General features: G+C 39.7%; 1 protein-coding gene across 1 annotated transcript in view; it reads left to right on the forward strand.

Moving 5' to 3' along the window:
- Window positions 1-251: 251 nt before the first annotated feature.
- cntln (centlein, centrosomal protein) overlaps window positions 252-21,965 on the forward strand; it is a gene marked incomplete at both ends in the record, with an annotated part of 73,722 nt that continues 52,008 nt past the window's right edge. Inside the window, 9 exons of the mRNA XM_083909380.1 lie at window positions 252-338; window positions 3,751-3,839; window positions 5,318-5,402; window positions 7,965-8,087; window positions 9,007-9,186; window positions 10,592-10,725; window positions 11,606-11,768; window positions 11,879-12,115; window positions 18,228-18,368. Coding sequence (XP_083765506.1) covers window positions 252-338; window positions 3,751-3,839; window positions 5,318-5,402; window positions 7,965-8,087; window positions 9,007-9,186; window positions 10,592-10,725; window positions 11,606-11,768; window positions 11,879-12,115; window positions 18,228-18,368 — 1,239 coding nt within the window. The remainder of the gene's footprint in view (window positions 339-3,750; window positions 3,840-5,317; window positions 5,403-7,964; window positions 8,088-9,006; window positions 9,187-10,591; window positions 10,726-11,605; window positions 11,769-11,878; window positions 12,116-18,227; window positions 18,369-21,965) is intronic.

Genomic DNA, 21,965 nt, shown 5'->3' on the forward strand with positions numbered 1-21,965 from the left:
TCTTACTTGGTTCGTCAAATCAACAGGTAACAACTTTGTTCCATTTTGTCAAAACAGTCACCCGGTGAGCTGTAACATGTCAGGAGTGTGCTATAAAAGCTAACGTAAGGTTGTAAACACAAATTAGTTAGCCCATTGTGTGTTTATTACAGTGTAACACATGAATTAACATGTTGTCATCTGAGCTAACTTTCCAGCCTCTGTTAAAAGTGTTATTCATGTTGTTATTTTGCCTCATTTTCAGTCTCAACATGTCCTCCGAAGACAACAGCGACACTCGTGTCCTGGTTCTGGAGGAGCAAGTGAAGAGTTTGTCAGATGAGTTAATGCAATGTCAGGTATGTGTGAATGCATGCAAACACGACGAGATGCAGTTTATTAGGTACACCTGGTTACAGCTAAAAAAAAAATCATAATGTAATAATGTTTAAAATTGCATTTGAGAGGTATATATAGGTATAGAGAGCAGCATATAACCTAATGATATAAATGTTGTGGAGCAAATAATAGAAACTAATGTTTACTGTGCTGCAATACAAAGCACACAACACGCAACAAATCTGTCTTCTAAAAAAAATCACAGAAAATAGCAAAACGTGTCCAAATGTTTCAAATTTGTCCAAATCCTAAGGAACTAATGTTTTCCTTCTTTCAACCCTTACCAGTTAAGGTTGTCAGATTTTCTGTTAAGATTATGCGAGTGCCTCAATACAATCTCTATTCTATGTCTCTGACTGTGCACTAATACAGTACATGTACAACTCTTGAGTCTGATAACATTTTAATGGGCCTGATAAAGCAATGAGTGAAACATTATTTCTGTAAAAAATTTCCTCCGCTCTCCCTAGACAATGACCGTTGTTAATTATCCTTATTCTCAGTAGATCAAAGGCCTGTGTGACTCACCTAAGCTACATGCATATCTTCTGATTCTACCATTATTGCAGAGCTTTCTGATGAGATCATAGTGCATGTCAGGGAGTACATCTGTCACCTGTGTCTGTTTCACCTCTGCACATTTTAAACCCAAAGCCATAAACCCATTTTGCTAAATTGCATTAAAAAACACTATTTTTTATTTTCATTACTTCCTTGCTCCAATTATTTATACATACTCACCCATCTTGGTTGAATGTTCAGCTAATTTAATAACTAATTTAGTCATGTGTACCAATAAACTATCCTCCTTCCATAAGTATTTGTTTAGATACAGATAGTGGTTATGATGAAGTGCAGCTATGATAATCTTACATCTTCACTTTGCAAGTTAATGACTGAGAGAGGGTGTCCTTGCATACTCACCACCAGGTGGTGCCTAATAACATGAGTGAAGTGAACACAGCAGCTCCCATTTTGCATATCCACAATACCTTACAGGTAGGGAGACAGCTGTGGGGTTCAACAGATGATGTTGTTATTAGAACATAAATACAACCTAACACATGGAGCAGAAACCTCTGTGTTGTGGTGCTACTTGACTGTTTGTGCCTGTTGCCTTTGCGATCCTGCTGTGTTTCAAATTCAAATTCAGTCTTTTTAAAGTTAATTTTCTAAAATTGCCCGGAAAAATACATTTCAGGCCTCATTTACATAATTCCTAGGAACCACAAATATAAGCCACTCGTGGTACCAATCAGTGTTTGTGCCTTTTTAATTTGATGATAGCTTCTTTTTCATTTACAGTGGGTATGAAAATGTGATAGCTGCAATCCTAAATGCAAATGTCAGCTTTGTCTAATATGCATGTTTTCATCAGGGCTTTGAAAGAGGCCTGTTTCTGGGAGTTTTCCCCCTTATAATTGCCTTATAAATGATAATGAATTACAATTTTTTTTGTAAACTCTATGTATGCCGATGCAGATTGCAGATTGTTCCCAGCAACTATGCTGCTGATCATTTATTTCATGTATTTAATATTAAGCTTATACATTATTTTTTATTTAAAATAGACTCATAGATTGCAGTGCAGCCACAAAATGCTGATTGGGGACAGTTTTGTGTATCATTCTATATTGTCAAACTGTTATTTTTCAACATTTATCCCCAAAAAATGGCTTTAAAAAACTGATTTATTAAGATTGGCATCAGCCATAGAAAAATCGACTTTGTCAGTGGAATATTTTCAAATCGCATATCACACTATATCTTGCTGAACATTTTTTTGAGAGCCTAGAAAATGCTTTGAGTATCACTAAACTGGCCTCACTTTAATTGCTTTATTTTATTTATTTATTTTTTTAAATAAATAAAATAAAGGTCTACATAATAGTCCCATAGGTTTACAAATGCGTACACTTCTCTCTGCCAGTTTCTGTTGCTCCTCATGAGAATGACATGGAAACCATCCACGGTGGTCTTGTCTCGAGCAGAACATCAGTGATTCTGTCTTTCTAATGGGGACCTTTAGTTGTGCAATGTACCATTTAAGTTGTGACATTAGAATACCATTGATGTCTTAACTCTCTGGCAAGATGTACTTCAGGACAGACATTAACTACAAAGAGTTTCATCTGTCGGCCAGCAAATGTTCCTACTAGACCAATGCTAATTTTATTAATATGTGACTGAATTTCAGTGGTCCTTTTTGGTATGTTAAGTCCATGGTGTTTCAGTGTCTGGATACAGAATGAATAATTCAGTGATCATCAAACACACATTCAATGCATACACATACGGCAGAGGAGAGCTCTTGATGAGGGTTCTGATTGAACACTTGTCCGTGCATTGGCTAATGGCAGCCAAAGGCCAGGCAGAGGGAGACAACCTGTCTCAAGCAAACCATGCTGCTTAATTTCATCGTTACCTGCATTGGCGAGTTGATGTGGTGAGATCTCGATCACCCTTTTACCCTACTCCCACCATGTATTCACACACACGCACACATACTTACATGCAAATGCATACAGAGACAGATATACACAGTTCTTCCACTTTATATGTTCAGCTCATGGTCTTATCAAGGTCTGTTTCTGCCATTTTTAGTAAATAATTGATGAGACACTTTTGAAAAGGGGGTTAAAATTCATATACTAATTGGAGACCAGTAGATTCCAGTGGGAGGGATGACTTTTATCTTATGATGATGCGAACATAATTTATCAGATAATTTTATATTAAGTCGATTTGGTATAATTCTGTCTTTTAATGTCAGAAAATGTACTTTTTAGATGTCCCTCATTAAATGTAATGTAGCTTAAAAATGTTTGAAAAACCAGCAAGACAATTTGAATTGGAAATGTGTCAGGGGCAGGCTGGGTTTTTCTACTTGAAGATGACTCTCTCTGTCATCAGCTTTGAGTTTCTTTGGGGCTAGTTACTTTGGAGTTGTGGTGGAAAACATATCCGGCGAGCAATTGATTAATAAAGAAAATGCAAGCTGTACTGCTGTGTTTTGATTTGGATCCCAGCTCTCCCCAGTCATAAATAGTGCATAATGACAAGTGTCAATGTTTGCTCCCCTTGAGTCGAAGGTCACATCTCAGCCATGGAGATTCCTGTTAAGGGGGCTCATGATTAGAGAGGGCAGTCCAGATCAAAAACTGTTTTGTACAAGATATTTAAATTATTGATCGACTAACCCTTCTGTCGTATGCTAATGTCGCTGAGCATCCTTTTTCTTTTTTTTGTTTCAAGGAAAGCGTAGCTGTGCCGTGTCTTTGCTTGTAGACATGGCTGCACTTTAGATATATTTATTAAAATCTCATTTAGGAAGAATAGCTGTTGACTCGCTGAATCCTTTTATTTCCACAGGCAGATAAGGAGTTTGTGTGGTCCCTATGGAAACGCCTGCAAGTGGCTAATCCAGACTTGACCCAGGCTGTCAGTTTGGTGGTTGAGCGGTGAGTAGATTAATTTTTTTTTAAAGTGCTACCTGGGAAGCTCAACAGCTGAAAATTCCTTTATCTCACAAGTGAAGGAAAAATATGTGTGAAAGTCATTCAAGGGGTGTTTAAGGCACCTTGGCCATTCTACTGGGGTTATGATGGAATCTTGTGCAGATGCTGATTTAAGCCCTCTTATCCCCGGTCTAGCAGTTCAGCCATGGAAACCCTTTTAATGAAAATACTCTTCTCTGCTGCTCCCCGTCTTGGACAGTTGAAATACTCCTGCCAAATACTTGTCTTTATCGGATAAATTGTGAGCTTGTATATGACCTCTTTCGCAGGGTGGCTAAGCTATATGGAAAATGGTTGCATGGGAACTTTCAGAAAAGACAGAAAGAGGTTGAAGCCTTTTTTGTCTGATGATGCCTACCTGAGTAAATGAAATGTATTTCTCCAGATTAGGTTAAACTATTTGACATTAAAATCTTTATAATACAAGTGTCTTAAAACCAGCTTGATTGTTTTTTTCTTACTGAAGTGAAATTCACTTAAGTTTTTAACTTTTTTCATTTAGGGATCCATTATAATGATATTTTCTACATTACATTACATACTTTTTTAGGTCTGTCAGTTGTTGCTAAACCCTTAATAGAGGTAAAACAGTCCCTGAGCATCGTTGCTGCTTATTCCTTCTCCACATCGTCTTCAGCCCCTTAGGAAACCCATCAAAGTATGTTGCTCTGCTGAGTCAAGTGGGGGAACATGCATCCACAGAGTGTATGTGTATTGTATCACCTGATGCGCAGGAGAATATTGACATGGTAATTGTGTCGACTTCAGTCAAGCGCTAGTGCCCACTGGGAATCGCCGTTCACCCTCCTCTTTTTCCATCCTGTGAGAATCTTGTCGAGTGATTGGTTGGTTGCTCAGGACACGGCGAACACGGCCCGATATACAAGGAGCTGTAGCAAGACCGGCCTGCGTTCCACCTTCTCCAGGGACACCAGATACTTATTTCGGTGTCTACCTGGGGAGAGGGCTGCTCAGAAGAAGATACAGAGATGAGAGGGAAAAGGCCCTGAAGATGAGGGGTGTAGAAGACGAAACAAGTGATGTGCGTGGAGAATGGAGGGCCCCTTGTGGCCCAAAGTGGTTGAAACAAACTGGTCCCCCATTGACGTTTTTGTCGTAAGCAGACTTGAGACAAAAGTTCAGTTTGGTTGTGCTGTGCTGTATAAAAGCGAAGTGAATCATTGATTATTCCGTTCCGACTCTTTGTGCAACTATAAACAAATGTGGTTCAGATTCAGACCATCGTCAAATAAGTTCACACAATGCTGCTTAATCATATCAGCTCCATCTACCATTTGATAAAAATAATAACCTGAGTTACTGCAACTGTGGTATTCCTCAATTCCCTATAGGTTGAAGTCACTTGATTGTTACAGACTATGGCCACATGGTTATTATGTTTTTCTCATCTTTATGTCTAGTGAGAAGCACAAAGCCGAAATGAAGGACAGGAAAGTTTTGGAGATCCTCCAGATCAAAGACGACAAGATACAGGAGCTGGAACAGGTACAGTACAGTTTGGTCCAGAGGTGTGTGACGTTCTGTGTTTAACATATTATATTATATTAATAGAGGGTAGTCATTCAACCAGGTCAGAAATGCACTGCCAGGTACCCAGGTAGGAACACCAGTAAACCTGAATATTCATGAAATTATTTAATTTTATAAATCAATTTATAAAGACACAGTTCAAAGTTCAAAATATTATTCAGGTGACTTAGATTTACTTGACTTTTTCATGCACAACAATCTCCGAAGTTTACACGGAAACAAAAAAATGGTGAACATTAGTTCCTGAGATGGCAATGCCTTATTGATGAGAGAAACCAGCACAGATTGGTCAGTGTGGCTGAATCGGAAAGAAAGGCTGCAGATAACAACTATTTTTTCTGGAATCTCAGAATGCTCAACACGTTGAATTTTCAGGTAGGCATCAACAGCAGAAGACCGCATCGGGTTCCACGTTCTGCAGTGAACACAGCCTCACCAAACCAGACAGGCAAACCCTGGAAAATGTAGCCTGGTCTGATGAACTTTGATTGCAGATTTTGTGCATTAACAGCATGAAAAATGGCTAAACTGGGAGTTAAATCTTGACCAAATTTGATTAGGGGCATTTTTCCTTTGTCCTTCACCTTGTTTTATAACATTTTAAGAACATGCTTACACAAATACATATATGTATTTTATGCCAAACATTTGTCACTGATTGTCACATTTTACAAAAATATTACAAAAACAAGTAAACAGAATCTCTTTGATAATCTATTTCTCTCTCTTACCTGGTTTCTTTTGCAACACCCCTTGAGTAATATTTCTTGATGGTATGATGGCTAACGATAATGACATCACTAATGTAATTTACCTCAAATCATCTTCCTTTCACCGAAGCATCTGTCAGTCCCCTTCATTAACGTCTCTCATCCAGAATCGTGTTTGTTCCTAATGAGACTGGCTGTAATGGAGCCATCAACTTCCCAGTGTCTTTTTTTTTTTTTTTTTTTATGTTGCACGCCTCAGCCATCCTTACACTGATCACAGTCAGAACGGCAGTCATTTTAGGAGCTCACGTGTGGGTAAATCAAACATTATTTCAGCGCTAGGTTGGGGCTCGTAAAATTATACAATCACACAGGTTTCAAGCAAAATAGGAATGAAACATCCCTTAAGTGCAGAGGCTCTTTACTGTGTGTACTATAGCATAATGTGGTATGTTGTGCCTTTGTGCTTCAGTAAGTTTTTAAGTCTGACTGATGCATCAGTGTCCATGACAGCCAATGAAGCCATGAAGCAAATCTTCCACGCTTTATTTGTATAACCTCTGGAGGTGAATGTGCTGGCAAAGCAATGAAATTGCAGAGAATAAAGTTACTCTACCAAATAACGAGACAATTATATAATATACTAACAGTAGATCATACATTATTTATAAGACAAGATTGTAAGGTGAATTAAAATGATGGCTTATTTTGTGTCTATAGAAAAAGCACATCCTTCTGCTTCATAGAAGACAACTAAGACTATGATGCTGTAGATGCCTTTTAGGATTATCTATGAATGTCATTGTTCATGACCCCTTAATCAGCATATGTTGTAATTTGGGTTATAATTATTGTCATTGCATACGTTAAAATAAATAGGGATCGGACTAGCTACTCAATTTAATTTTAAATTAATTTAGTTTAACGATTGGTAATGGAACTTGCAACCTATTTTTAAGTTAATTAAACACTCTGTCACCCCCCAGTTTTGAGCCATACATACTTTAATAATGATTCATTTTTCCTTTTTTATAGAGATGTGATGGTCTGCTGAGTCCACTCTTAATGTCTTCAGCTCTACAACATTGATAATGTTTTTTTCCACCCTCTTCATTTTATTTTATTTAACTTACACCTCTTTCCTTATATGTCTTCCCTCACTGCTCCTTTTCCATTTTTTGTAACATAATTAGCTTTCATTTTTTGAACTGCATTGGGGATTTGAGATGCTAATCTTTATGTCCTAGACCTCTTAACTTGGCGGAAGCCCCCTTTTTTCTGCTCCTATCAATTGAGCACTACTGGATTTCAAATTGTTCTCGCCTACCTCATTATCAACGTTTGAATTTATTGTCTTCTCTCCAGTTTAAATCTCTATTAAAGCCCCTCTGTTCTTAGCACGACCAGCTAGGAGTAGCAAGGAATGCTAAATCCACTATCTGGATATATCTGAGTGATTTCCCTCAACATGGCAATTAATTGCATCCCAGAGCACACCAGCCAATGCCAAACCCCAGCTGATGCAGTGTTAGGAGGCCAGCCTCCGCTTACTAAGGCGGCAAAGACTGCCAAAAAAAAAGGGAAAAGTTGGTAGTAATTAAGATTATTGTACCATTTCTGCTGTCCTTCCAGTTAATATTTTTTTTTAAATGTTTGCAAAATTTTCCCTTACCGTTTTGAGCAATCACGGTTTAATACCTTGTTAATTAAAAGTTGTTGATAATGTATTTTATTGACACAATTCAAATGCATCCATAATGTAACCTGTGGCTCTTTCTCTTTTGTTTTTCTTCACCATCTGCCACAGAAAGCGTCAGGGCAGCAGCACGAGGTGCAGAAGAGGACACCAGTGAATGAGGACAGCACCCTAATGAAGAAGGAGCTGACGGCGCTGCGTGAGCAACTGCTCGATAAGGATTCCGAACTTAAGGTCTGTGGGACAAATCTTCATTGGCAGTGTGGGCCTGAGTCAAAAAGTCTCTTTTGTGTGCTACTGAACGCGATAAGTCTCCCGTGACTAAAGTCCACAGCCGTTTGAATCATTTAGAGCGGCAGGAGGATTGCACAGCCCTCCTCATCACAATCTGTTTGTTTCTTCCTCTCTTGCTTTTCAACCTCTCTCTTTTTCGCCCCTTTCTTGTTTTTAAAAAATTTTCTTTCTTGCCTCTGACAACGGAGAATTCTTAACAGCTGGAGAGTGTGAGAGGGAAAGAGGCAGAGAAGAGGGAAAGCAGGTTGTTAACTTAGGTTAAGATAAATACTTAATGACCGGTTCAGTGGGGGAAAGTGAAAACTGTGCATGTGATGGTGTGGCTTATCCCTAATTATGCTTAGATGGGACCCGGCTATGATTAATTGATAAAGGAATGGTCCTTACACAGGCTTGGTGAGGTCTCATGGCGAGAAATCGTGGGGGACAGCATCAAAGGAGACCTGGGTTGAGTCTAATGGGTCTTGCAGCAAGCACTATTCTCATTAGAAGCCTGTCATTAAAGCTGACAGACTTGCCCCTGTACCTGCATGAGCCCAGCACTTGCAGCACGATTCGACTCCCAGCAGCCAACTTTTGGCCGCATGGGCCCAGTCATACAGTACAGGTGACCTTGGCCAATCAGTGGCCCATGCAGGGGGCTCCCGCTGCAAAACTGCTCCACTGCTTCCATATTCATTTCAGCCTCAACCCCATGGGTCGCTTCTCTTTTTTGCATCACTCTCTGTCTTCCTTTTTTTTTTGATTTTCTCAGTTTGAATCGCTACGTTTTCTGTTTCTTTCCTTTCGTCGCCGTTGTCTATTTGGCCCTCATGACCTCCCGCTCTTCTCTTTATACGCATCCCCCTCTCTTATCCAGGAAATGAAGACGGAGTGTCGGAAGAAAGGAGAGGAGGAGCAGCAGGTGGTGCAGGCTCTAGAGAAGGAGAGAGAGGGATTAACTTCCCGCTGTGCTGCCCTACAAGCTGACCTGGAGGAGAAAGAAAGGCAGGTCAACAGCCAACGAGACCAGAGGGATGCTGCCCAGGCGAGAGTCAAGGTAGGAACACGTTAGAAACACACCCACACACAAAGTTGTACAGGAACGGCCCTCTCCTTAATCTGGGGCGCAATTTGAACTCTGTAATCCCTCACACCCTTTCTTCTCGTCTGTAGCAAGAGTACATAATTTAAATATGTGGAGTCTATATTCAAAGGAAGGAAAAAATAATGATTTAACACAGGGGAGGGGGATCTTTTTCATTCACATGGTGACCACAACTGTAGACTCAAAACTTCCAAACTCCATACATTATTCCACTCATCGTTATTTATTAGCCACACTCCCTATTGAAGAGGACATGAGAAATATAGTGATAAGACATTGACAGTGTTGTATTTGTTTACACACCATATCAAATCAGAATCATATTACAGTCATTGAAGAGGTTTCATTCACACAACGTCCCTCCTGTTATTAAATCCTTACAATTCCCTTCTCAGTTTCACTCAATACCAGAGTCTCGGGACACTGGAGCTAAAGGAGGACCTCACATTCTGTCTGTCCTAATAGACTAATCATTATGAAACATATTGCTACTCTAGTCGAATAGACTCCGACAGAAAGTGTTGTATAAGTCAGGACTGGAGAGTAATTGCGCTTGGACGGGATGGAGCAACTAGTGCGCTGTATGCACATCCATCAAAGCTGGAGACACTCCACCTGTTCCTCATTTTTAGTATCCTGCACTGATTTGAAATATGGAGATGGAGAATATGTGTTGTGCAGTGGATTCATCATGTCAATTTGTTTGACATGGCACATGGATACATAAGGTACACTAATATATAGTTACGATGTGTGTTTGTTTTTTTAACTACAGATCTTGGACTTAATGGTGAGAGTTCCTGATAATATAATGACCCTACAGCATTAGCGTCATCTTTGTACTAAATAGGATAAATACATGACCACCATATTTGATCAAAACCTCAATATTTATTTTATTGCAACACCCTTGACAAACAGTTGCTGTTTTTTTTTAATTCTGGCATTGTAAAATCACAGTTTCCAATTAAAAGTAAAACATCTAGGTTTGGAGACCTTTGTGTATTTTATGCCACACAATCTGCCCAACATTTATGTTTGTTTTTTTTTCTTACTGAGGAAAAGCTGTCACACACCTTGTCTTCACCTGCACGAGAGCAGCACAAAAGCAGCAGCTCCAGTCTTGCGTCTATCTTCAGCTTGTCTGTGTAGGCACAGTGCTGCTGTCTGTGTTTTGGCAGCGCTCAAAGCCTGATGTGCATTAATGTAAATTGAAATTGTGGCACTTAAAGAGACGTCTTGTGTTACAAAATGAAAACATTTCTGTTCCTCTTGAACTGTAGTATGTGTGAAAATTTAAAAAGTGTCCTTAACCTTCTTGAATGTGCTTTAAATCTGAGGGTAAATTGTTTAACAGGAGCTGGAGGAAAAAGTACAAAATGCCTGGCAGGAGTTGTCTAGCTTGCAGAGCTACAGTGGCAGTCTGGCAGGCCAGCTTTCGACCAAAGAGAGCTGGATGGCAACAAAAGAGGGACAACTCGGTCAACTCAGGTGAGTCCTGTCAAATGAAGTGCCTCTCTATAAGTTATTTTTTGTTGGTGGGGGTAATCTCAATAGAAAGTATCATTCTGTCTTCGGTTGAAAGTTGTGTATGCATTGCCTGATGTTGGTTGCTGTGTGCAACATCTAGTCCATTGCTGCACACTATGAGGCTTGAGGGTGACACAGATTTCTTCCATTCTGGCTCCCATAAAGCCACTTGATAAGCCCTGCATAGTGGGTGTACTTTAAAAGAGGGAGAAAAGGGGAAACGGAAGGCTTTGACTAAGCTTTAGTCGATATGATAAAAACTGTGAGAACCGTCGGAGCCTTAGTGGTAATCTCAGCCTTTTTTAACTACTTTTCTGTTTTAACACCAGAGGCACTCTGACATGTCAGTCACACTGGGTATAGAGATCATTCTTAAGGTTTTAGTGAGGTGATTAAAGATGTGCTCCTACGTTAGAATGCACTCTGTGGCCAATTCAATGGAACCTAAAACAGATTTCAGGAAAAATCCACCTTAAACCTAATGCATGTTGTGGGAAATGACACATTTTGCTTTAGCCATATAAATCAATATACATTTGCAATGGTCAGTGCAACTATGCCCTACAATTTGTGTTTGGTTGACTCATGAACAGAGATGCTAACCAGCTCCAGAGATTCCTTTAAAAATCCATGTGAAAAATATTACACGTGTAGAGTAAAGGATTGTCGAGTTAAAAAAGAAAATAATCTTTCAATCTTTCAGTCTTTTCAATTTTTTTTAGGCGTGTCTAAATGACTAATGACTAATTTTTTTATATACAAATGCAACTATCGACAGGGTTAAGTTTGTTTTCTGTGCACATGCAATATGAATGTGTCATGCTTTTGTTTGTGTGTGTAGACGTGAGCTTGCAGAGGTGCAGACTCTGTACAGGCAGAGCACAGAACATGCAGCGGACCAGAGTCATCTTATCAAGCAACTGGAAAGACTCAATCTAGACACACAGAGAGTCCTGAGGAACCAGGAAGAGGCACATACTGCTGACACCACCTCCTATCAAAGGGTACATACCATACACACACTACAGTTAAAAACTTACTATATGTTTGACTCTTTCACTGTCAGACCTTTGCTGTCTCTATATCTTACGGTGTTATTTGCGTCTGCTGACAGCTGTACACAGAGTTGAGTCAGTGCTACCAGACCCTCACATCTAGTGAGGCCAACCTCCGTCAGAGTTACCAGGAGCTCAGCAGCCAGGTGGCTCAGAGAGACCAACGCATCACAGAACTCCAGGCCCAGCTACAACAGCAGGAGCAGCAGCAGCGACAGCAAGAGCAGCAGCAGCAGCAGAAGCTAATGGCTCAGCAAACAAGTTTTCCTTCATCCAACAGACAAACCAACTTTAAGGTAAGCGCTCTTCTCATTCTGGACCATCTCTTCTACACTGGCTTTCTACTGCATCACATCTCTTGGCGAATAAGTGTTTGATATGCACTTGTATAGGTATGGGCAAATATATTAATTTTCTTGCATAATACACACTTCTATATTACAATGTCTCTTTCAAACACCTGTCGAGAGCTGGTGTCTAATTGCACTAATCTACAGCAACTGCTACACATCAGTAGATTAGTAGGCCCAGCAATAACTCCCTGTGCCCCACCATAGCCTGTGGTGGTGTCTTTAACTAAGAATCACTCTCTTGATATCACTCTAGTTCACCCTTGATCTATCCATCTCTTTTAGCAACAGTGTCTTTCATGTCAGGTGTCTGATCTTCTCTCGTTCCCAGTTCTAGGCGCACACATGCACTTACTGACTTACTTAGTTTATCTGTCTCTGTCCTCGACTCCCACTCAAGAACCTGGAAGTCCTTTTAACACACTCCAGTCACATAGCAGTTAAGACGGATAAGAGGTGGAGCGAGGGGATTTAATTGGAGCCCAATAATGTTCTTGAAGATGCTGTTTGAGTTACAGTGTTACATCTGTCAGTCAGAAGGGGGGTCGGCTTCAGTTCACTACCTTTAAACTGTCACCCCAAGGCAGTACAGGGTGTAGTATAAATGTAATGGTACAGCCACAATTTAAGTGACCTTTTATACGTTCTAATAACATAGCGATAGGTGTTTCTTGGACCACACAATGTCAAAGACTCAGTTGCGAATATTAACAGGTGCGTGTATCTTATGCACTGCTCCATTCCATCAGCTTTATAGAGCACTGTATTTGTTTTAAGTCTCTCAATTTCTTCTGCAGCATGACTTTCACATAGCATATACTGTACTGTGTTCTATTTCAGAAAAAATAACTGGAGTAGATGCTATTTTTTTCTCCTTTTCATCTCAGAGTGCAACTGTTTAATTTGATTAGTTGATTTTTTCTGACAGTGCTGTCCCCAGACTATGGAAGCTAAAAGTTATCAGCTCAAATGTTAAGTGAGTTACAATCGCCCTGTCTCACTTAACCCTGTTAATTTAACCAGCGGTGAAGTATAAATGGATCATTTAGTCTGTAATTAAATACAGTACTGCAGTGTTCCCCCAGTAATTAATACTGCATTTAGAGAAGATGTGTGTAGAGTGTGAGCATGCATGTATGCATGCATGTGTGCATGTAGAAAACAAGCATATATATGCAGTACCATGTGTGTTTCTTTTATTGCACTATTGCAACATTTTAAGACTTGAAATGCAATTACACAAATATGTGTATATATGTCTATAATAAGAATTAATATTAACCTTTGTTTACTGAACATGTAGCTGCTGTCTGGCTGTTTTGTTGCCTTAACTTTTAACTTTCTTTCACATCAAAGTGAACAGATCAAGTATCCCAAGGTATAGCGCTCAGTCAGGAGGGCTTTCTGTTTCCCACTCTGTAATTTCACTGACAGGTTGTGGGTATGTGTGTTTGCGCGTGTCTGTGTTTGACTAAAGGTGTGTTTTTCTGAGCGCATAATCGCAAATTCTGTAACAACTTCCTGCCGAACACCTGTTAAATTCTAATGCTCAGGTTGTTACGGCAGATTTGATTTTAATTTTAAATGTTTGGATGGAAGTTTCCATCGGAGGTGATCAAAGTGCTGATCGCTACGGGAGAACAGGGGAAAGACGCAGTGCTCATTTGAATATGGACAAGAGCGACGGCTTTGAACACCCCTCCTGCAGTGGTTTTTTTTGGGGGGGTGGGTGGGGTGAGAGGAATAACACCCATTGTGTGTATACTTCACGCTGTGCACTAAGATTGACTGTCGGTTCTCTCCGGTCTCATGCCAAGTTAATTCTTTACCGGAAGCTTCTTTACAAAGGATTTAACATATGTGAACAATGATGGGTGTAACCAAAACTGTTCTGTCTGTTAATATGAACAAAACGTTGTTTTTGATAGTGTTATTCTATAAGCAACCCTCAACGGGGCTACATTACATCAATATACTGCTTTTGTTTCTCAAAAATTCCACACAGAAAACATTATTTCTGTTCCTACGTTGTATCGAATGATGTTTTTTACGATGGATTTAATCTTGAGCATCATTTATTGATCAATGGGTAGACTGAGTTGTATTCCAGCTGTTTGACTCATGTGTCCCTGGCCAGCACACTTAATCCCAAATTGCCTGGTGGCTGTGCTGGCAGTGTGTGATGGATACACAGTAGGAAAAAAATGCCCATCACAGGCAACATTTTCATAATTTTTTCCTGAATAAATTGGATACATAACATAACATAACACTAATTACTAGGTAACTAATAACTTTACTTTCAACTCTATATGCACTCAATTTCTTTTAGTTTAGTTCCGTAGTATGTGTTTGTCCCTGCATGTTTGTACGAAAAAGAGTCTGTAAACAGCCTCATGTTCTCATCAAACACCTGGGTGACCCCACACATCATGTGACAGTGACACCTCATCAACAAACGACCAGGTTGTGCGATCACATTACAATCTAGAGGCAGCAAAGAGCCTCATTAGTGGACAAAAAAAAAAGTGAACTCGATTGAACGTTTAATCATTTATGATTTGTTCCCTAACTGCGTTGTTGTGTTTTATAGTAGTCTAGTGTTTGGCTACTGACAGAGCTGTGCTGTGATTTAAGACCAACATTAAATCCATAGCTGACCTCAGGCTTTCTGGAACGTTCACTGTTGTAAATGAGTGGTAAGTTGTTAATGGTGTGGGCAGTCGTTCAAAGCCCCAGTTAGTCCGTCATCATCACTGGAAAGGGAAAATTATGAATGTTCGTGGACTATAGATTTTAGCAGACATTTGTACAGGTGTAGATATAGAATTTATTCAATGCAATCAGGTCCAGGGTCCTATTGTTTTTGTTCTGTCTTACAGGGGCACTTAAAATATAGATGTGCAATTAATGTTGCAAGTACAATCCGTGTTGTCCGTTTTCTTTAAAGACCTTCAGCATGTTTTTTATTTTTTCCACTCATTCTTATCATGAGGATGATTACATTGATTTTATCCAATTTTACAAATATGATATGCAAAAATCCTGACAACATACTGTATACAAGTCCCTCAAATGGTTAGACCCTTAAGCATAATACAATTCCCAAGAAGACAAAGCTATTTTTTCTCATTTCCTTTAAAGTAAATTGATAGAAGTTGACTGTGGTTCATCTCCCTCAGCTTGCTCTGATCATTTTGAACATCTGCCTCTGGCTTGTTATTTACATTAAAGAGTATAAACCGTTTTATATGTATAATTAAAGTGCTAGTTATACTTGTATGTGCACAAAAACACACCCACTGTTTTTGTCAGGTCACATATGGCTGAGGTGGGGGGGGTTTCTTTTGTTCTTCTCCATTAATAGCAACCATCAAGTGAAGTCATAATGCTACAGAGACACATGGAAATTCATTTACATTTTTAAAGTTCACTTGTGAACTTAAAACAAGTCAATCATTTAGTGTCCATGACCTCAGAACAGTAGGCTAGAGGAACTTCCAGTAGAAAGCAGTATGGATTTCAGCCGGTTAATGACGTTTACCTTGACTGAACATCACTGTACTTTAGCTTCCTGCTAATGCTCAACATAATGTGATGAAAAGCGTCTAAATGGTATTTCTGACTTGCCTTCGCATCGATCATGTTTTGACTTTTGGTTGCTACCTTCATTTATTTTCCATTTGGAATGCCACACCATCAGCTGAGCTTGTCAGGAACTCTCTAAAAGCATGTTAAATATGTATAACAACCAGCTGCTTGTATTTAAATACACCTCTTCCCTTCAGATGCATCTGTAAGCCTCCTTATGTGAATTATCATGCCACGGTTATAAATTCAACTCTTTTTTTTGTTTTTTGTTTTTGCATAAGCCGAGTCTGTAAGTAAATAGTTTTGTCAACACTGTTTTGTGCATGAGTGTGTGTTTGGAGCTGGGCCATGTCCAGGGCCAGAAACATGCTAATGACATGGACTCCAGTGGTGTGTTTTACCAGCTCAAGTGCTCTCATTAGTTGAGAACCTCTGCGTAGCTCAGTTCGCCTCATTAATGAAGCACAGCCATGTGCCGCTGCAGATCCACGCACTCGCTTGCTCAAGCACACATACCCGGTTGGAACACACTGTGTGGGAAGACTCGGGGCACTACACACACACACACTCACAAATGCATACACACACAAACAAAAAAAGTAACAAATAAGACAAAACAAAAAAGCACACACATTCTACATCCGACACCCTTTGCATTGTCCTTCTTTTAGTCCCTTTTCACCCTGCTATCAGTCAACACACATGCCTATACACACACACACACACTTTTCTTTTTTAAGAACTATCATCTTGAATACAAAGTGCAGTTTTGATAAAAGGGAGCCGATACAATAGGCAGTATCAATATTGGTCAAAATCACTGGATCGGATGTCTGAAATAGAAAATTCCTGTAAAATGTCTTATTTACAGGAGCAGATCACATGTTATACTGTTGCAGCAATTTGTTTTTGAAAATACTGGTTATGGCTAGATTATAACAACAGTATCCGACTGAAATCAGTATTGGTAGATCGTCAGGATGATGATGATATTGACGTCATTATCAGACAATTAAAAAGTGGTATCATGCAAATCCATTCAATCACTTCAACAAATCTTGTCCCTCTTCAGATGTAAGTGTGATTGTGTATTTGTATTGTATCCAGCTCTCTCTCTCTCTCTGTATGTGTGCATGTGTGTTTCAGGAGCCCCTCCTGATTATAGCTGCTCCATAATTAACAGTGATCAGATTTGTTTTGTGGCATAAATGGTGCATGTGTAGAACATTAGGCCTGGCAAGTCTCATTTCACATTCAGCTCAAGGGCTCGGCAGCAGACGGGTCACAAGCTTCAGGGAGCACAATCACAAGCCTCACTCCATATGGTCCTGCCTGCCGCAGCCTCACCAACAAGGGCCACGAGTGCCAGACAAGTTCCCCCAAGAACCTAATCGTGTTCAGTAATTACCAAGACCGTTTTTTTTTTTCTCTTTTTTTTTTCCCCCTCCTTCCCTCCCTCACTCACCCTCGCCTTCCAATCACTTGCTCTTTTTTTCACTGCACCTGCCTTCTCTCCTCTTTCAGTCTCATTCACTCTCCTCGTCTGTTGCATTCACTTAGCTCCTTTTAAAATGTTAACATTAAATCTCCTAGACCTTTTGTACATTACTGTCACATTCTTTTTTTTTTTCCTTTTCAGTTTTTATTTTGGCTGTATAAAATCTTGATGGTGATGAGAGAAATTGTGAGAGGAAAAAAAAACTCAGACACTCCCACATCAGATTATTTCTAAATTGCTTTATGTGGCTGATGCCGAAAAACCCAGCTCGTCCTCCTGACTGCCTGGAAATTATAAATAATTGTAACAGATGCGCCAATATGGCCGGCCTCCAATAAACGAGGCCCCAGATAATTTGACCAACCCTGTTTGACAGGCCAATTTAATAAAACATGAACAAAATCTTCCTCACTAATAATTTATCATCCCCTCTCCTCCCCTTTGGTTAAAGTTGATTACCCTGGCAGTTAACAAGGTCACGCCCAGATGCCAGGTTTCTGATAATGCAATCAGGACTTGCTGGGGAAAAAAAGGTGATGACATCCTGTGCGATTTTGTTCACTACCTGGCCTCGCAGCACAGAACACGTGTGAATGCCTCTGTTTGTCAGAAGTGTACTTGAGAGCAGCAGGTGAAGCTATTTTTTTATTTTTTTTTGTATTTCACACCTTTTAAATCAAGGAATTAAGTAAAGATGGCAGTGAATATACTGGAAGGTGCTGAAGTGAGAGTGTAAATGTCAAACGTCAAAAGAGACCGAGTATCATCCCCCCAAAAAAACCAAAAATCACAAACTGCACCTCACTCTCATCCTTCCTGTATAACGTTTAGAATATTTTTGGTGTTGTAAATCTGTGTTATTTGAAACTTTGTCATGTCACAAGTTATGGATCACGTCTTGACCTCTTTAAAAAATTAACACATACAGACACAATTTGACACTTTTTTTTAATGTTTCCCTTCTTACAGGTGGTGGTGTCAGAGCTGAGTGATGCTGCACTGAAGAATTCCAGCCCTGAATCTGATGAGACGTCCACCCAAAGCACAGGTCCCAGGCCAGAGGAGAAAACTCTTCAATGCAGAGCCAGCGGCTCCATCAGAAGACAGCAGGTAGATCAGCATACATCATATGCCAAAGACAGAATGTGGGTATTACATACCTGCAGTTATCTATTACTTCAAAGCCACAAAGAGGGGGATATGAGAGAAATAGTTAGTTGAGAATCATGTGATTCATCAGACACTGCCTTTGCCAACTTTTGTTCTGAACTCCACAACACACACACACACACACACACACACAGTCTCCCCTCCTACTGCGACCAGGCCAATGTGTGCTGTTGGTTTCACGCATGCCTTGGGCTCAGGCACTGGCTAATTTACTTCTTCAGCAGTACATTAAGAACAAAAAAAGAACCTTTTGATCTTCTCAGTGTATCCCACTCATGAGATTGCCAGGACATGTTTGTACTGTAGATGGCCTCACTCAAAATACAGCTCATTGTTTGATTAACAACACTGTCCTCATAGCCTCAGCGAACGAACGTGCTTCTATTCTGGCAGTTTACATGTGTAATGTAATTATTTTCTCCCAAATCAATAGATAAATAGCGTTAATATCATTAGATGCACGTCTTCTTTTCGAGGCCCTTGTACATTGCCCTAGGATACGCACACACACACCCACACAAATTGTTTGTACATTGTTATACTGGTGGCAAAACTTTTATCTCTGAGTGGGTCTGTTATCATTTTTCCACTCAATACATTTTTCATAACTTCACCATACTAATGAGTATTTTCTTAATTTCTTCGTATATAATTATGATTTCCAAAGTAATTATATTATGATTACAGTTACTTTTTTATGATTAGTCGATGACAGCTCATCAACAAAGTATCCGGTGTATCCATGTATTGCGTCATTGATGTATATTCCATATGGTTTGAGTTTATCGTATGAATCTACATGCCACAAAAAAGTTCAGGCCAGGATTCAGGATTCAGGAGTCAACAAAGGATTCAAGTACCTCGTTTGCACCACCTGGGGATCCAGTATTTCCTAACAATCTCCTGATTGTTTCTTGTGTCACCACGTGACACAAGCCTGGCATGCCATATTTATTTAAATGATCTTGGAGAAACATTGCAACGTCCAGCAGATCTGAATGGGCTGTGATTTAAAGACAGGAGAATCTCCCAATGTCTCAAACCCAAAGCAAAGTAACTGGGACACATTTCTTACATATCTCATTAAATCAGAAAAATTGCGCCTGGAAAGAAAAAGCAGAAAAAATGATCTGATTAATTCAGAAAAACAGAGGCAAATCAAGTTTTTTCCAAGTGAATACAACATGCCTCTGTAGATTTTTTTTTTCTTTTTTAATTTTTGAACTACTGTCGCACCTTTCATACCTTTTTTGTGCATAAATGAGGAAACGTCATTATCTGTCTTTCTTCTTTTTGAGCTTATAAGGCCATCCCTCCTCCATCTTAACAGGCTTACACTTTACTTGATGTGATGCTGTAGTTTGTTTTCCCCACATCAATATAGTGTACATATACACTATATATGGACATACATCAATTGTATACATGCTATACTGCACATTTACTATTTAAAAGTTACTACTGCATGAACAGCTTGGCCAACATTTATGCACACACGCTCTCTTCCTTTTATTAAAACAGGAATGTTTTTGAGCCCCAGCCACCCTGCGACCCTCATGTGGAGGATAAAGCAGTAGACAATGGATGGATGTTTTGAGCAGTAGTTGTTGCTCCTCAGTATCCAAACATGATGATTCCACTAATATTGCTTCATTGCACACAGGTCAAATGCTGTTGAGTTCAGGCTGCTACCACTAAGGGAACTGTGATTATTGGCTGGTGACAAACGGCCACAGTGGTACATAGCTCAGGTTGCTGCTAAATACAGTAAAAAACAAAAGTGTATTTCTGTTTTTGAGAGAAGAATGTTAATTGATAATGGTTCATTAACATATACATTTATCACTAATTCAAATTTTTAACCATTTTAATTTACTTCAGTGGTTTACTCAAAATAGCATGATTTAGTGCAGTTTTCGAGTTTGCATGGTGTTTGTGAGCTTGCCTTCTTGTGGGAACTTTACACAAAGTTATTTACCTACATCATTCAATGTCTTTTTAGTCTTTTGAATGTTTGTGCCCCTTTTAGTCGAATTGTTTGTATGTTTGATACATCTGGTTTACATTTGCTTCATGTGCATCATTGTGTTTATGTGTACGTGTATCTCTTGTCTATTTACACTCTATGCATCTTGTCCTGTGCTTGAGTGCCTGTGAACAACATTCCTATTCACCCGCGGGAACCTGAACAAGTTCAGCTTTGTGAGATCCAGACACAAACATGACGCGCTGCTGCAATCATAAAGAAGCTTATTGATGACAGTGACCTCTCTCTCTCTGGGAGATGGTGAGGGAGGATGAAGGAGAGGTGAAAGCAGGGATGGAGGGAGGCAGTCGATGAAATGTCTCTTCTTTGGTACACAGCCAGTGACACTGACCCTTCAGTAAATAAGAGCTTTACTCTTGCTTACATACATACTCTGCCTCTCTCGTCATTTCCCTCTTACTACATGCCCTTCGCCCCTCCATCTGCATCACACGATCATGTTTACAGAGTCATTATGGGGTGTGATGTGCAGGTCAGGTCATGGCTGCCAACCAGCTGCCGAGCTGAGGTAGACAGCGGGCACATCTTTCTTTGCCTTGTGTTCTCTGCTTTCACGCCTGTCTTGTGAAGCATTAGCTACGATGTCATAATACATAGCTTCCCACACAAACAGAAGGCATTCATGTGTCTTCTGGACCTGTGATAGGACCAGAGCAAACATCTGCAGCAGATCTCAGTCGTTTGTCAGTGTCACCATGTCATCTTCCTCCTAACCCTGTCAGACAAAACACAGATTCTGTACTCTGGTTCTTCTAACATAGAGAAGAACAGTGCTTCAGCTCATTCACGAATATTTTCCATGTTCCTTCATAGAATGTATCCCAGATAAGTAAATACTTCATAGTTTGTTATCTTCACTTTAATTCTTGGCCATTTCAGTTGATTTGGATTCTCCCATTTTGGCCTCTGTGTTTCCCCCATGTACACACAGGCTAAGCCAGTTGGCCTGCCACTCATCAGGAATATGCAGATCAATCTGTTAATTAGTTACACAGAGTCATTAAGGCTGAGTTAGAACACATGGTTGGCGCACATGCAGGCATGATAACAGAGCTGGGCAAATCAGGTCACTGGAGTCAACTGTAGCCTGAGGGCATATCCCAAACACACTTCCACACATCTACATTTTTGTCACAGACAAATTATACATGAATACATACATACATATATACATGTTGTCGTGAAAAAATTAAAAAGAATGCTGTCATTGGTCTGAAACACATGCATGGATTAATTAAAACGTATCATTTTAACATTTTTAAAATATAACAAATTCTGCCAGTGCTGTTTAATGTACATTGTCAGCATTTTGCAGCTGCCTCTTTGTACAGACGATCACTGTTAATGGTTTTGTCCACCTTTGTCTAGCAGGATTCTGCTGTCCCTTGCATGCATTTCACATGTTCAGTGCTATTTTGACAGAAATAATTGTTATGGTCCTGCAGACTTGGATGTTCTGGATGTCAAAGATGATCTTCTTGAACGATTGG

The sequence above is a fragment of the Microchirus variegatus genome (genome assembly GCF_963457635.1).
Source record: "Microchirus variegatus genome assembly, chromosome: 23".
Lineage (NCBI taxonomy): Eukaryota > Metazoa > Chordata > Actinopteri > Pleuronectiformes > Soleidae > Microchirus > Microchirus variegatus.